Raw genomic sequence first — 16,473 nt, forward strand, 5'->3', positions numbered from 1 at the left:
CCACAATGAATTATATTGCCTAGCTTTGGCCAGTTCAAGTTACGCGCGCTTTGTCGGTGGGGATTGGACACAGTCGCTTTCAAGCACGACGCGACAACTCATTAAACAGACATGTTTCGTCGCGTCGTGTCTAAAGCCCGGTGGGGATCCAGCCTAACTCTTTACTATTTGTTAAATATTAAAACTTTGGGTTGCCTCAAAATTGCACTTAAACTTTTGCCTAAAATGATTTCACATTAAGTATTTTGGTAAAAATGATTTGTCTTAAACTTAATGTTTTAGTTGAATACATTTTTAGCAAAGGAGCATTATTCTCTTGTTTAAAGCAGTTTTCTTAACTTAAATTGGACTTGGAGACTTTCTAAATGACTTGTTTGCCTTGACAACACTGTAAACACAACATCACCGCCTTTTAATAATAACTGATTTGTTTATTATCAGGTCGCAAAAAATAACTCTTTTGTAACTCTTTATGTTATAAATAAAAAATACCAATCTTACAATTGATAAAGTTACCGAATAGGGTTGTATTGTTTTGTTTTTTAGAGAGGAACATACTCAAACCATTGTTAACAAGAAGGTCAACTGATTACGTTTGTGGTACTATTCTAAATAGAACGACAGGAAAAAGACAAACGCGAGAAATTTTCACAAATAGACGAAAAGTATTTTCCAAAGCAAAACAAAATAAATCCAATATTCAAATTTGCAAATAATAACTAGGCATAGTTTTATATCTAATTGTAGATGCAAAATATGCACTTATTTTATAAGTGAGAAACAATTTAGTCAAAATAACAAACGTCCAAAATTCTGTTATACCAATGACAGATACCTGCTAATTCTATACCGTTGTCCGTTATACATACAAAGTGGAAACAACGTCACCAGTGTGACAAAGCAGTAAAAATACGTTTTCATAAAAAACATATTCAATGACGGAGTAGGCCGTAACCAGCCGAAATACCCAAGCTCAAAATAAAAACAAAGAATTATTAGAGACACTGAATATGACAATTGCGCACGGAACTGTTTGTCATTTAGAACAGATCCAATGTTTTAGAAAAAACATGGGTTATGTCACTGGTTTTAAACCTTTTATGAGCTGTGGTTTCCTTCCATAAAATCACAACAACTTGTGACCTTTACGCTTACATTTCAGTGTTTAGGAAACAAATATTTTAAATATAAAATGACCGAGACTTCCCAAAGACTGTTCTTACAGCCACTCTACACAGCAAATAAGTCAATGCGTTTGGGCAGAAAAACGATGGAGGTTGTAGTTAGATTTATACAGAAGTAGGTAGCAAATGATGAATCTTTAAAAAAATCTTTACTAATTTTTAAACATTGAAAGCAGTTCCGTAAAGTTGTTCTGTGGAATCCGTAAAGTTGTTCTGTATATATAAAAGTTGTTAATATGTATATGAAGTGGCAAACATACCAATATTCATAGATTAACACTGAAACAGAAAAAAAGTGCTATCACATAGTGAAAAAATCGATTATGTCTCTATTAGGGTTAAAGCTTAAGATAATGCAGTTCGAAAATACAATTAGTTATTTTTAGACACTCTAATTTTTATCCTGAAACTATGTTTTAAAGAAATAGTAAAATTTAGACCATTGTTATTTCATAATACCTGTTTTTACTGATCAATCTTTTTTAAACGATTTATCCTCCAAAGTCATCGACTCATCTCATTTGGTTTTTAAATTATCATGTTTATTTTTGACTTTCAGTATTTCATATAAATAATATAATATAATATTGCTTAATTCTGAAAAACAAATTAGAGAAATAATCATGTGTAATTAAAAAAACATTGTTAAACCTTCTTAAACTGGGGTTTTAGAGGTGATTAGCAGGATTTGTTATGTAAACAATTTTGAAATTATATGTTTTTAGAGAGAAGGTGGTACTTACGTAACATTTAGAAATTTGGTACACTAGAGACTAGACCAGTACACCAAAATATGCATGGGGTGCACCAGTACGAAAAGGTATACACTGGTGCATCACAAAATTTTATTGAACCATTAATACCACAATTTTTTTGATAAAACAGTCATTAAATAGCTTCTTTGTTATTTTTTCAAGTTTGTTGGAATGCTGTTTTATGACATTCAATAGTACTCGCAAGCAGCCTACAGGCAAACTCTCACCAAGAGTGTATAAAACTTCGGCAGATTTGCTCGGTTTAATTGACACAATGTCAATTTATATTGATATGCATAATGATTTTCCATACTGTTTTTTTACCTCAGTTTAACTTTTAAGTAAACAGAGTGCATGAGTTCGTCATAACAACTTTAGGGGTTCACCAAATCAAAAAAGGTTAAATAGCACTGCACTAGACCGCAAAGAAGGAAAACTGGGAAAATAAATTAAGTGAGATAACTTTAGGTAACTATCCTAATACATAAAATGGTCTCTGTTTGCATGTATTGGTTGATTCACACTTTTATGTGTTAACATTCACAAAAATGAAAAACTGGAATACCATATCTTGATATATTTTTTAACCTATCTTATCTTTAATTTTTTTAACCTCCCATAATATTTAACCTACCTGAACCCAACCAGAATGTTGTGCAACTATTTAAACCAGGGCTGCGAAGTCGGTCAAAAATACCCCAAATCCAACCCGGTCAAATGTGCGATTTCGTTGAGCCCCGAGTCCGGCCCTAACTCCACATGGTTGGAAAATATTCCACCTTTACAATTTCTAGTTAGGGCCATATCAGTTTCAATATTTGGTTCTGCGCATGCGCATGTCGGATTCGAGGCTCTGGTCGTTTTACATGGTTTTACTCCTCTTGAGTCCGACTCCAGCAAAACAAACAGAGTCCTTAAATCCAGAGTCCGAGTCTGACTCTGATTTAAACACTGGAAAAATGCTCGAGTGGACATAATTGTATTCAGACATTGTTACTTAACACACTGATATTTTAGGTACAGGGGTATTAATCAAGAGAAAAATCAAATTAAGGAATATTTAGCCGGACAACATTCAAACTGAAACATCTGCAAATTAGCTCTGACTAAACTGCAATCAAAAGCAAATATTGTGAGGCATTATAAAAAACAATAAATGTTGGAAGTCCATTTATTTTAAATGTTGGAAGTCGGGTTATTTTTAACCGACTCCGCAAGCTGCTTAATAGATAATAGAATTGGGAGCCTGATGTAATAAAAATTGCCAGCAAAAAACAAAGTTAGCAGTCGACTCGCTCGTCAGGTGCGCCACCACGTTTTGAAAGGTTTACAGGTGCGCCCCGGGTTAAAAAAGGTTGAGAAACACTGATCTAAGTAAACTCTCCGAAATACAAGGCAGGTTAAATCATTGCTTAAACAATGGCATAGAATGTAAACTTGCAGATGACAGACTGACATTTTTGGCATGTGGCATTTTGTGCAGGTGAGTACTGATTTGTTTGCACTTACCAGACCGACAGGGCTGCGGAGTTGGTTAAAAACAACCCGAATCCGACTTCGACGCCAGTCAAAAGAGAGATTTTGTCAAGTACCGAGCCTGGCCCGGACTCTACAGCCTGTATTTCACCAAATTGCGTAACTCTTATAACGTGGATATTCAGCAATCCACCTATAGGGGTATCAAATAATTCATTCACTCACAATACATGGTTGGAAAATATTACACCATTACAATTTCCATTTGGCGGCCATATCAGTCTACTTGGGTAGATTTACAAGGTCTTGCCCGAGTCCAGAGTCTGACTCCAACCAAAACAAACCGACTCCTTGAGTCCTGAGTCCGACTCCGCAGCCCTGCTGGCGAGTGAAAATTTAACTTCAAAATCAACCCTGGATCACTTTGTAATTTTGCAGATCCGTGGACAGTATTGCAAATTTCAAAATTTGATGCCAAGAAAACACAACTTTCAATAGTATTAAGAGCACTTGTTTGTTGTATGTTATGCAATGAATTTAGGAATTTGAAAAAATGAATGTAACAGACCAGGAGCCATAACAAAATGATTGATTCTACAAATGTACACATGCCTTTAGAAAGGCTTCTAAAAATTGGGGGCTCTTTTAATTTGGTACATCAAAAAAGGCAAAAAAAAATAAAAAAGGTACGGTCTACAATACCACATACCGCAACGCACATTATTTGAGTTAGCGTTTGGGTTAGTGTTAGCCAAGCATTATTATTAATAGTAAATTAAAAAATGTGTGAACTCTTGAAACCCCAACCTGCAGGGTAACCGAAACAATGTGTGTTGCAGTGTTTGCAGACCATTTTTCTTTGCGTTACTCTTTACTTACCAAATTGAAAAAAATTGGTGCCCCAAAATCAGTTAGCTTAATCAGGTTTTGCATGCAAGCAAGGCTAGAAAATAGCCTTTCTTTGCTTGCACTAAAATCCTGATCTAACTAATTTCAGTAAGCCTTCCCGAAGGCATGATGCATGGTATATAATGTGTGGAAATATCATTGGTCAGCACTAGGGTTGTTGGTCAGCACTAGGGAGAATTAATTAAATGTTTGGAGCTAAAATAAAATAGTTTTAAACATCATAATGATGAAATAAGGCACAAATATATTCGTCAGGATTTTCATTTTTCAATCCTGTTTCTCAGGAGTGAAAAAATCAGGGAAAAAGAGGAACCCTAGTCAGCACAGTTCCAGAAGGGCTTAGTCACTAAATGGTAAATTGTTTTATTTGTTGTATATGATCTGTTGATCCTCTTCAAATAAAGTTGTATTAACCAACAAAATGCAGCAGGCATCTGTGTTAATTGTCATGTTTCAAACAGCTCCCACTGAGCCTGTGCAGGTTTATTTTAGCACTGCAATAACTAGAGTTTCCAACTTCTAAATTGGTATACTGTACACTTAAATATTGAAAAAAGTTTTTGTGGTAGGATTTCCAACACAAGGTGTGTAAAAACATAATTGCACACCTTAAAAGTTGTTTCTGTATGCCAGAGATCTTGGCGTAAAGTGCAATCAAATTCAGACAGCAGACTGGTGGTTATGTACTTCATGGTGGCTAATGGGTGTACAGGACATTTGCTACTTCCCCTAAACGTTGCTAAGTTTGTATAGCAAGCTACCATTTTGTACGCTTAATGGCACCTTTCCATGAGAAAACATATAAAGCTACAATGTTAAAAGAGCTTCCCTGTTGTTTGTTGAGAGGGCAGCCAATTACATAAACTACAGAAACCCCGCATATGCCCCTTCTGTGCCAATTTATTACATTTCATTATAACTATAACCTACACTACAAGTACAAGAAGTTACTGGCGCTGGTCTAGAATCCTACCTAAACGCACATTATTTGGGTTAGGGTGGGTCAAGTATAATAATTAAATAATGAATATAACAACACTTAACCCACTCACACGCACGCTCAGGTTCGAAAGTAAGGCCAATTTCCCGCTTAGCCGCGCATTACAAGTAAAATCAACGTATAATGCGGCCAGCCACTAAAAATCGCTCAAACGCGCAAAACTTTCGTCGCGATAACGGTTTTCAGTCTTGTACTCCATTATCAGTCGCGCTAATTTTACAAATAACGTTATTACAGGAATTACAGTCGCGCAATTTCAAGCTGCAAAATCGTGGTAGGATTCTAGACCAGCGCCAAGTTACTTTTCCAGGCTATTTTTCTTTTGTCTGTTTTATTAGTTTATAAAATTATGTTGCTTGAAAAAAGCGCCTTTTAGCCTAGATTCGCGTTTTAGTCGCAAAAAGGTAAAGGGGAGTCCCCATCCAACGGGAATCGGGCATTTCTCTTTCTATGCTAACAGGCGTGATCCTGGAATCAGGAAATCATATTCCTTTGGCTTATCTTTGCGACAAAAATGCAGTATGCTGTGGCATGGCTAAGCCAAACTTGCCGACGAATCGGGTGCCTTTCGCATCAAAGCCATAAGCTAAGTGGGGAAGTTTTCGGCCCATATCTGTTTTTGCTTGCAGAAACAAGTTAAGGAAAATGAAAAACAAAATATGAAATATATAATATAAAATACACAATACAAAATCTTAAAAGATAGAAAGTATAAAATAAAAAATAAAAATAAAAAAATGAATATGAAAAAATAAAAATTGAAAAATAAAAAATAAAAAAAGTAAAATCAATTTAAAAAAAAAAATTAAAACAAAATAAAAATAAACACTAAGCCCCGAAAATATACCCCCTGACAAAATATACAACAACCGCACCCCCGTATAGTTTCTTCTATTTTACCCTATCGCCCGGCTCTTCACGCTTAAGAGGGAGCAATCAGAGGTTCAGAGCGACGTTGCTCTGTATATCTAAAACCACATGCCATACCGGCGAACATATGGGGCGACAATACCGACCCGCGAAAGACCGTGGGGTGTCGTAGGGATGGAGAAGCTTTCTGAAAGTTAAAAAAGTGTATGTCGGTTGGCTTTTCCTGTTTATAGTCTGATAAGCAGTTCACAGTCTGTTGTGTTGTTGCATTTAGCGTTTATAGAGTGACAGTCCGCGGCTCCACTGTCTGGCCTTCTGCCACTGGCGACGAACAGAATATATGATACTAGAGTTATTGTGGATAAATGAATATATGACTTTAAAGGCTCCAATATAGTTCAATATTGTGTATTAGGAACATTTACTGAACTTTTATAACCTTTGTGTACCATGATATTTTTAACAGAGGCTGCCATATTTAACCACTGTAGGTATATAAGGTAAAAATGGACCTGATATGGCTAATCCTGCTGGTATTTTCTATTGACAAAACTTTAGGCTTGTCATTGCCCGTTCTAAATGACCATGAACTAACTACAATGAAGAAATCTCAATCTGGGAGTGCGGTGATGTTTATTTACTCTGAAGGTTAGATATACCATTAATAATTATTATTATTTTTCTTTAGAACCCTAAAAATACATTAATTTTCATTAGCAAGTAGGTTAGTCCTAGCCCTGTTAGCATTTAATATACAAGAAATATAAAAAAAATCTTAAAAATATAATATATAAACATATTATTTTTTCAATAACTTCAAGTGTGTTATTGCATCCATGATTCTAATGATTGTACTTAATTTCTTGTGTTTCAGTCATTGTTTATACTATATTTGTTTATGAGCAATAATAAACTACTATAGAATACACATTGCTTTATTTTACTCAAAAATTACCAATTTAAAATAACCCAAATGCTCTTTGGTTTTATGTAAACTAAAAGTTTTGCAGCAAAATATTTTTATGCCAGAATTCCATAATGGCCATTTTACATTTGTAAATTCACTAGGCCAGCAACTGGAATTCAGTTGGGCTTGGTTACACAAGATAAAATGCCTGTGTTACCTAGAACTTACTTAGTTAAAAATAATAATATTATGCCAACAGACTCTGACAGAGCAGTTAAGCAGTCATTGCATGCCCTTGAAAATGCCTCGGATTCACTTCTAAAGTATGGAACAAATGTGGGAGTTTTTAACTGCAAGGATTTGGATGTCTGTAAATCTTACACTTCTTCAAACACATTAATTGTATTCAGGTTAATGTTTTTTATTTTGTTTATTGATATGCTAAAGTAAAATAATTTAAAATATTGTGTTACACATCTCACATAGTTTTGCTTTATTAAAAAATTGAATTTTACATTGTAATGTTTTTACAGAAGCGGAAAAATATTGTCTGATTTTCATCCAGAAGCCATATCTACAACGCAAGAGGCAGAAGGGAAAATTCTTTTGTAAGTATATATATTACAATTCATTGCATTGCTATATTATCTTTGAAACTCAATGTGCAATTTACCAATATATATTAATTAGCTGGCTAAATAAAGACGTTTTGGTTAACATTGAATCTGAAGATGATTGGATGGAATTTCAAGATGATGTTGCAGGAAATAAAAATTTTGTTTTTGTTTATTTTAAAAAGTTGGGGACTAAGTGTAAGTAATTGCCTGTATGTATGTGTATATAACAAATTTAATCTATTCAATTCATTTGGTGTAGTTCAAGCTTTTGTACAGAAAAAAGCAATTGAATTTAAAGGTGAATTATTATTTGTACATACATCCAACCTTGGTTTGGCAAAACAAGTGACTTCAAGTGAAAATGTTGACAGTTTGGGTGCAGTAAGTAAATTTTATGCTACAATTGTACATGCAGTCTACTTATGAGATTAATCCCTGGTCTTTTTTTATAAAAGGATTAATATAAAAACAAAAGTGTTTTAGGAATCTTTCTGCTGAACTCCTGTAATCCAATAAAAATGCTGCAGCATTTGTTTTTAGCTTCTTACTATTTGTGGGAATCCGAATTTGTAAATTATCTAAAACCTTGAACTACCAATCCAGACAATAACACTTAAAACGACGCAGCAGAAGAGTTTCGCATAAAATAAGCAAATAAATATATGAGTATGACCCACTTGAGCATATTGTAAGGATTAAGGTCGTGTTTGTGACCCGCGCGATGAAAAGGTTCGCCATCCCTGCAATAGTGTATGCATTTCTTAAACTTTTTTACTTGCAACCCACCCAGCAGTAGTAATTTAACCTATTTTCAAATTTTACATCAAAGGTAATTTATTAAGTTGTTGATTTCTAAAAACCATATTCCCAGTATGGCAGAGATCTTGAGTTCAAATCTCTCATAGGTTTTTTTCCCCCTTGCTTTTCTTGCGCCACCATCCTGATAAAGCTAACTGATTTCCTTAATAGAGGTTGTACTGTTGGCAAATTTAATTTCAGTATAAAATACTTCGAATTAGTGGTTTGAAATCAAAAGATAAATTACATATTAATATTTTGTTGATTTAGATATGGATTTCTATGTGTTCTGCTGGAAAAGTGAAGGGTAAATGCCCCATCTTAAGACTTAAACATATTTTCAGTAGCGAATATTTGTCAAAATTGTGGACTGGCATGATAAAACATCCATTAGCTGTAAGTATCTACTCTTTAAGCATTTCTGTTACCTTACAAGAAATGTTGTCTTTAATAAAAACTATCAATTGTATGAGTTGCTATGAACATTTGTATTTTTTTTAATTTTTACAGAATGTTATTACTGGTCAAGAGGACACTGAAAATATTCAATCAGCTGTAGATGAAGCACGAAAGAAGTTCGAACACATTTTTATTTTTAATGCTGGGAAAAGAAAATTGGAAAAAGCAACTTCTTTGGCAAAGTTGACATGTTCTATTCTTTACACTTTAGCGGAATGTATTGTCTTCAACAGGTATTTATTCTGTTAACTAGGTGGTTTAGACCTAGCATAACTCTTTACCATGTCAGGGATGGATCTGTAGTGGCAAACAACTTCAACAAAGCTGATAGGATACACCTTACTGTTTTGCCAAAGGTAAACTGTTTGTTTAAAATACATATGTTGTGGTGTTATTCTTAGCCTTAAAGCTTTACATTTTTTTTACCTTGGTAATATATAAACCAAACACATAGTTTTCTTTATCTTGTTCCAAGCGATTGTTAAATAACTTGGTTAAAGTATGGAACTATTTAAATATAAAACCAAACTGGATTTTGATAGGATTTTCTTGAAAAAGTTTAATTTATTTTATAGGATGACAACTTAACACAAGACAAAGATCTACTGAGTGAAACATATGGTGAAGTTAAAGAGCAATTAGAAATTTTGAACAACCGGCTGGCCTTCCAAATGGAATCCAGGGAACAGGTTAAGGAAGGTGATGAAAATGGTGATTCTGAAGAAGAGGATAGTACTTCAGGCAGTAAGGATTCTCTAAAAAATATTTGAATATATTATAAAGGTTTTAGTAGTTATTCACATAGGCTAAATGCTAAACAGAACTAATTTATAGTATTTAATTGGTTTACTTTTGGTTGATTTCATTTAGTTGAAATGCACCAAGATGACCCTGTTGTCTATTCTGTTCATAAAAGCAAAGCAATGAAGGATCTGTATCTTTTTGATTTTAAAACTCTTCCAAGATTAACGGATGTAACCTATTCTCACCTTGTTCAAGGGTCGGAGTTTGGTGTGATCTTGTTTACCCTCGAATGTAAGTTTTTTATTTGTGAATACCTAGTAATTTTAAGTTCATTTAATCATTGTTTTTTATGTGCAGTTAATTCCAAGTCTCTCGCAGCTTTATCATTGTATGCTGACATACACAAAAAATTCAAAGGTATGTAAATGATATACCAAGTAACAAGCATGACGTGGTGTTGACTAAAATTCAATGACTTGAGTTACTTTTACATATTTTAGCATCTGGTGGGCCATCTCCTCTATACAGGGTTGAATGCTTTGATTGGCCTGACATTTGTAAAAAAGCCAATGTTGCAACATTTCCCCAAATGCACTTTTATCGGCCAAATGAAAACCACCGTCTGCCACATGAATTCAGTGGTGCCTGGAAGGAAAGCAGTATGCTAGAAGCCATAACTCTGTAAGTTTGCAGCTGTGAAATCCTTGTGTCTGCTTCCTTGATGATTTCCTTCTAAAAATGCCTTCCTGCCCAACGAGCAAATCCAGATGGCAAACAATATAGGGCACTGTCTACTTTTATAATGGTTATTAACTTCTTACGGTTATGCAAAATCGTATATTGCTACAACATAAAGTTACTGGAAATAGCTAATTTCTTGTAATTGGAATGTAATAGTAAATTAAACAACACATAAAATTGTAAATGTCCACTTCTTTATTACAACATGGATTTGAGGTCCTATTAATACTAAGTATGCACACAGATTATATATTTTAAACTTTGTGTTTTAATATAGACATTCATTGCCTTGGCCAATAACAGTTACTGATCAAGAAATGTTAGACATGCTTCCGAAGGATTTGGATTTCATGTTAGGAATCATTGCTACAAATGAAGGTACACAAGGAATGTGTTGCTGTGATTATATTTCTTGTCAGCTAACTAATAAAGTTAGCTTGACGAGGCAATATAGTATTCAAATATCATTGCATTACAATTTTGTTTTAAAAGGTAAAAGTGCATTCAATGATGCTTCAAGAAAAAATGGAGGAAAATTTGTTTTTGTTTTGGCCGAGGAAGACATAGCAAATAATGTGTAAATAACAAGCATAATTTAGAACATTATAAGTATTTTTTTTAATACCTTTACATTGATAACTACAGGGCGGAGGTAATGTCTATTAATAACTGGAAGGAGAAAAATATACTTGTTAAAATATCTGGTGGTAATCTCGTGGAACACAGGGAGTTCAACTCCATTGTAGATATCGAGAACTTCATACAATCACAAAATGGAAAAAAATTTGTAAGATTTATTTATAACATTTTTTCTTTGCATTTTATACTACAGGTTGTTTAATTTATATTGTCTATGATTTACTAAAATTTATTTTACCGTTGATTGTTTAGGTTGAAATCACTGAATTAAATTATGAAGAGTTAATGAATTCTAACAAGTCATTTGTTATTCAATATTTAAACAAGTCTAGTAGCCAAGACGAAGTTCAGCAACAAAGAAAGTTATTTCAATATATGGAGCAGTTGTCTTCAAGTAAAAAAGTTGATTCAGAAGTCTTACTAACCTGGATGGATTCGTAAGTTAGAATTATTTGCTTATTAACTAATATAATATTGCATTACTTGTGGTAACATTTTTTTTTTGAAAAAGTATACTATTATTTTACTTCACTAAAAATTTTCACAGATCACCTTCTTCTGTTGGCGAATACACATTACATCTTCATAACAATGAAAGATTTCTCACTGCTCCTCTTGTTTTTTTAAATAAGAAGGTGAGAGTAAAAATGTTTTATCACATTGTTTCTGTGTAAGGTAAACATGCTTGTCTCAGCCATATGTGATGAAATCACAAAACTTAATATTACTGTTACAACAACAAGTTTTTCCACCAAAAGCTAGTCATTATTTCAACGTCGAAATAAACTTATTTACGTATAATTTTTTCGAAAAAAAATTTTACCACCGTCTTAAGAACGGTCTATATTTTTTAGATTTTCAAAAAAAAATTAATATTCAAAAAAATATTAATATTCAATATAAATATTCGCCATAAAAAATGAAATGAACGTGTGAAAGTTTCGTTCGATTGTGATTTTTAATGAGGGTACTAGAGACTTAAATTATCGCGATATATCATGAATATTAATATCGGTTTTGCCGAATTAAACCCTTACTCCCCAACAAATTTATAGCAAGCGAGGTATCATTGGAAAGGTGAGATCAATGTCTATGCAATGTGTTTGGTTTTATGGTTGGATGAAAATTATTTATGCCTATTGTGGTCGTATATTTTTGGGGTGAAAAATCGCGATATCGGGACTATTAACAAATTAATATGAAATTTTTAAAACTTTGAAATTTAAATTTTTTTTGTTGTTTGACAAACTACGCCTTTGAAAATGAACGTGTGACAGATTCGTTCGATTGTGATTTTTAATGAGGGTACTAGAGACTTTCAAAAATTATCGCGATATGTCATGAATATTAATATCGTTTTTTGCCGAATTAAACCCTTACTCCCCAACAAATTTATAGCAAGCGAGATATCATTGGAAAGGTTTACTCCTGCGCTACTCAAAAAAATGAGTTTCAACCTGGGATGAAATTTTTAATTTATTTTTTATGGCGAATATTAATATTAAATATTAATATTTTTGTTCGAATATTAATTTTTTTTTCAAAATCTAAAAAATATAGACCGTTCTTAAGACGGTGGTAATTTTTTTTCGAAAAAATCATACGTGAACAAGTTTATTTCGACGTTGAAATAATCTGCCAGAAATTATTTGCTGACTAGCTTTTGGCAGTTTTACCATATCACAATATATAAAATAGAGCAAATTTACATCATGTTAGCATAAATTTAGCCTGAAAATCATGTATTTCGTTTTATGACTTATTTCCACCAAGTTAATCGTTTAAGACAGCTTGGTCCAACTATATTTTGACGCGGGCGATTACTGAAGCAATTCACGTATATAGCGAGCCAATATTGCAATCTTAAGAAACGTGCTGTGCTCGAAAGAACTGATGTGCAATTACTCAACTTAGCTAAGTTAATCGCGTGCAGCTAAAGCAGGCGCCCCTCCTGCCCTTTGCTAAGGGGGGTGCAAAAGTGCCCTTTTCATGAAAAATGATATATTGCTTTCACAACGTTAAATATTATGCGACCGACAGGAGTAGGGCTTGAGCTACGGAAAAATGCAAAAAAAAATCGTAAAATGACATGGTTGACATTTGTTAAAACATTTTTGGTACCATTTCAAGCCAATCTAGAGGGCGTGGCCGCAAAAATTTTTCCGGGGGAGTTCCCCCGGACCCACCAATATTTCGGCTCGCTACGCTTGCCTGCGGTCTATGCTGCCCTTACCAAAAAAGTCGCCCCCTTTGCCCTGAAATCGCTCCGACGTCCCTGTCCACACAGCGCTTCACAGAAAGGTGGAAATTTTACAGGACGCCTCCATGCTTTAGTATAATGCAGAAATTTTGCGGTAAAGGGGGCAAATGTAGCAGTAGCAATGTGTGGTGGGCCATTTGATCACAGGCCAATAAAACGTTAGGCCCGCGGGCCGGTAGTTTAACCACGCTTTTTTAAGCATTTGATTGAGACTATTTGTTCTTATTAAGGACAACTACGTCGTCTCCAGGAGTTTCAGTGAAAAAATCTCAGAAGAGCTACTATTGAATTGGATATTAGACTGTATAAAAAGAAAAGAACCAACAACATGTAATTTGTTTCTGCAAATTAGATATATTAAAAGCCAAAATACAGTTATTTTGTTTTGGTAAAATAAATTTTCATCTCTGTCCATTTACAAATAGAACATTGACACAACATTGCGCATTTGTGCTTTGCAGCAACGTTACGTGAACACGAATGGGTTGCGAGAATACCTGGTTACGACATTTTAAACATGATGGCTTTATCCGGAGTATTGCCGCCTAGTTCTGGTGAAAAAAATAAAGAAGGACAAGATTCAACGGACAAATCCTCGTAAGATAATTTTTTGGTTTACTTTTATTTTGTAAAGTGGGTGGACTTTAAGAAACAGTAACCAACACTTTGCAAAACAAAAAATAGGTGTAATTGGAATGCTCTCCGGTTTATAGGTTATCCAGTTTAAGTTAAGAATTTTGATAGCGCCGTTCTACTATCGATGTTGGTTGGTATTTAAAACAGAAACTTTCGCGCAAAGTGCGAAAAAGGGCATACGTTTATATAACTTATATGTAAGAGTGCCATACGGACTAAAACACTATGCGAAACGTGAACTATTTTTGTGTTTAGGTCATTCGAATAGGGAAAATATATAGTTTTAGGATGTGCCATACCCGTCTTTTGTTTCTTTTATTTGATAAAGCAGTTAATAATATCACGCACAGGTTATATTTGGTCCTAGCTTAATAATTAATAAATTGACTCTCGCGAATGCTGGCATCATGTCAAAAGCGTGCACGTTTCATAAATTAGATTTTGAAATTGAAATTAGTTCGTCAAAAATAAAACATTTTGAAGACTGAATAATATTATAAAAGTTCAAAATTTATGAGATGGGGGTTAGGCTAGTACAAAATGGCTTACTCCGTGCATCACGTTTGAAACAACTTTGTGACGACTTTTCTGATTTTTTGAAGCCCACCCAAACAAAAACCCTATAGAGCCTAGATCAGTGATTCCCAAACTGTTTGCCGCGAAACTTATTGTAATTTTGGAAAATAAGTTATTTTTATCACCAATAGGCATACACACAAGCATTTTAGACTAAAATAAGCACTATCCATTCCATTACAAATTAATCGTATTGAGACATTTATAAATAGTTTGTCGTGTGTTAAGGGCGATTGTAAAACGACTCTAATGTTGTTGTGTTAAAAGTGTTCCGCGAAATATTTAAATATTTTTAATGTGCCGCCAGCCATAAAAGTTTGGAAGCCACTGCCTAGATCGTCCCCTGTTGAGCGAACTGGTTGTTAACTTAACTTGTTTGAATCTCACCATTTCCCGTAACCAAAATAGGTTTCTTATATAGGCGCGCGGCTAGATTGGCCCGCCACCTCTTTTGCAAACTGGGCAGGAGTCCGTTCTCCATATTTTTTGTCTATTTTAATTACGTAAATGTAAACAAATTCACGCTTCGCCCAAATTTTGTTTACACGTTTAGTATTTTGACGTTTAGTATATTGACGTTTTGAGTAACATTTGATAGCCTAAAGGCGCCGTTAACCTGGAACTACCAACAAAGAAAGTTTTGCCAACTTAGTATATCTGAATACACTTTATTGTGCTGCGCACTAGTTCTTGCGTCTTTTAAATATTAAAATAAATATTACGAGTTTAACAGACCGCACCAAATTACACAATAAACTAAAGTATTTATAGTGTTTCCCAAGTATTTTTATTAAACCTTTCCATTGTAATCATGGATGGCTCTGTGCTGACTTGAATTTTCAATTAAACAAACGCACATTTTTGTGTAAATTGAGGCTAATTGGACCCTTGTCACATGCAAAAAATCCTAGGTCCGCCCCTCAGTAATAGTTGTGATAATATAATGGTTAAAACTACATCCAAAGATTATCAGTTAAATTTACCAACGGACTCCGTCGATTCTCACCTCTAGCCCTGACTCCGCAGCCCTGGTTCTAACTCGCAGTGGCGCTCAAATTTTAATAGTTAAAAAAAAAAATTTTACAGACTTGTTAATACCTTTGATCGGCTGCTTATAATGTTTTTTGTTGTCGGCACATGCAAATGGTTTACTATATGTCTTTTATTCAGGTCCCAATTTGATTCGAAAACTACGACACCGTCAACTGAGCCGCGATTAGATACTATGCGACATACAGAGCTTTAACGGTTTTTCTTGTGTTATTTAACAATTGCATGTAACATGACATGTGATTTATTTTATCCGTTGTTTTTTAAAACTGCTGCGGGAAAGTTTTTATACGTGCAATTTTGTGTTTGCTTTTATTGCTAAGAGATTAACTGTACTGTGTTGCTTTTAAAGAATTATAAGAGAATCAAATTATCACTTTATGATATATTTAGTTGTGCAGATATGACGGCATGTTTTTTAAAAAGTAGCTTTGGTAGAAAAGTAGTGTTTTGTATAAATGCTTAGAAAATCCCGAGGTTCTCAAACTGTGTACGCCCTGGTGCGTCATTTTATTCTACCAGGGGCTTCACTGAATTCCTAATTATGATAGGCACCGCCACCAGGCCATGGTTCCCTTAAACTTTACTTTTAACAGCTCTCAGTTTCAATATTCAATTTAGTTGCTCTTGCATTGCAACAATACATTGGACGTTTTTCAGCCCTAGTTAACTTTGTCGTCATCCCTGAATATTTTCACGTTCAGAAAAGCTATTCAAGGCAGTCGCAAGAAACGTTTGAGAATGAATAATCTAATAAATCAAATCCTCAAGACTAAAAAAAGCATTTCGTTTTTAGGTTATCGAGTATAACAAGAAACCTTTAAAACAGAAAATCCAAATTTAAAATCGAAA

General features: G+C 34.0%; 1 protein-coding gene across 1 annotated transcript; it reads left to right on the forward strand.

Moving 5' to 3' along the window:
- Nucleotides 1-6,664: 6,664 nt before the first annotated feature.
- LOC146168037 (thioredoxin domain-containing protein 16-like) lies at nt 6,665-15,988 on the forward strand. The gene is made up of 20 exons (XM_083389182.1): nt 6,665-6,842; nt 7,361-7,511; nt 7,635-7,709; nt 7,792-7,913; nt 7,978-8,099; nt 8,787-8,912; nt 9,027-9,208; nt 9,265-9,331; nt 9,551-9,719; nt 9,846-10,010; nt 10,077-10,136; nt 10,220-10,400; nt 10,738-10,838; nt 10,953-11,037; nt 11,106-11,247; nt 11,352-11,536; nt 11,647-11,734; nt 13,590-13,689; nt 13,821-13,956; nt 15,742-15,988. The coding sequence occupies exons 1-20, from the start codon at nt 6,701-6,703 to the stop codon at nt 15,815-15,817; spliced, it is 2,475 nt and encodes an 824-aa protein (XP_083245308.1). The 5' UTR covers nt 6,665-6,700; the 3' UTR covers nt 15,818-15,988.
- The last annotated feature ends 485 nt before the right edge of the window (nt 15,989-16,473 follow it).

The sequence above is a fragment of the Ascidiella aspersa genome, chromosome 1 (assembly GCF_963924565.1).
Source record: "Ascidiella aspersa chromosome 1, kaAscAspe10.2, whole genome shotgun sequence".
Classification (NCBI taxonomy): Eukaryota; Metazoa; Chordata; class Ascidiacea; order Phlebobranchia; family Ascidiidae; genus Ascidiella; species Ascidiella aspersa.

Coding starts and splice junctions, on each gene's coding strand:
- LOC146168037 (XM_083389182.1), top strand. CDS start 6,701: ATGGACCTGATATGGCTAATCCTGCTGGTATTTTCTATTGACAAAACT. Junction 7,914..7,977: donor TAAAAAGTTGGGGACTAAGT/GTAAGTAATTGC, acceptor CATTTGGTGTAG/TTCAAGCTTTTGTACAGAAA. Junction 13,957..15,741: donor GATTCAACGGACAAATCCTC/GTAAGATAATTT, acceptor TCTTTTATTCAG/GTCCCAATTTGATTCGAAAA.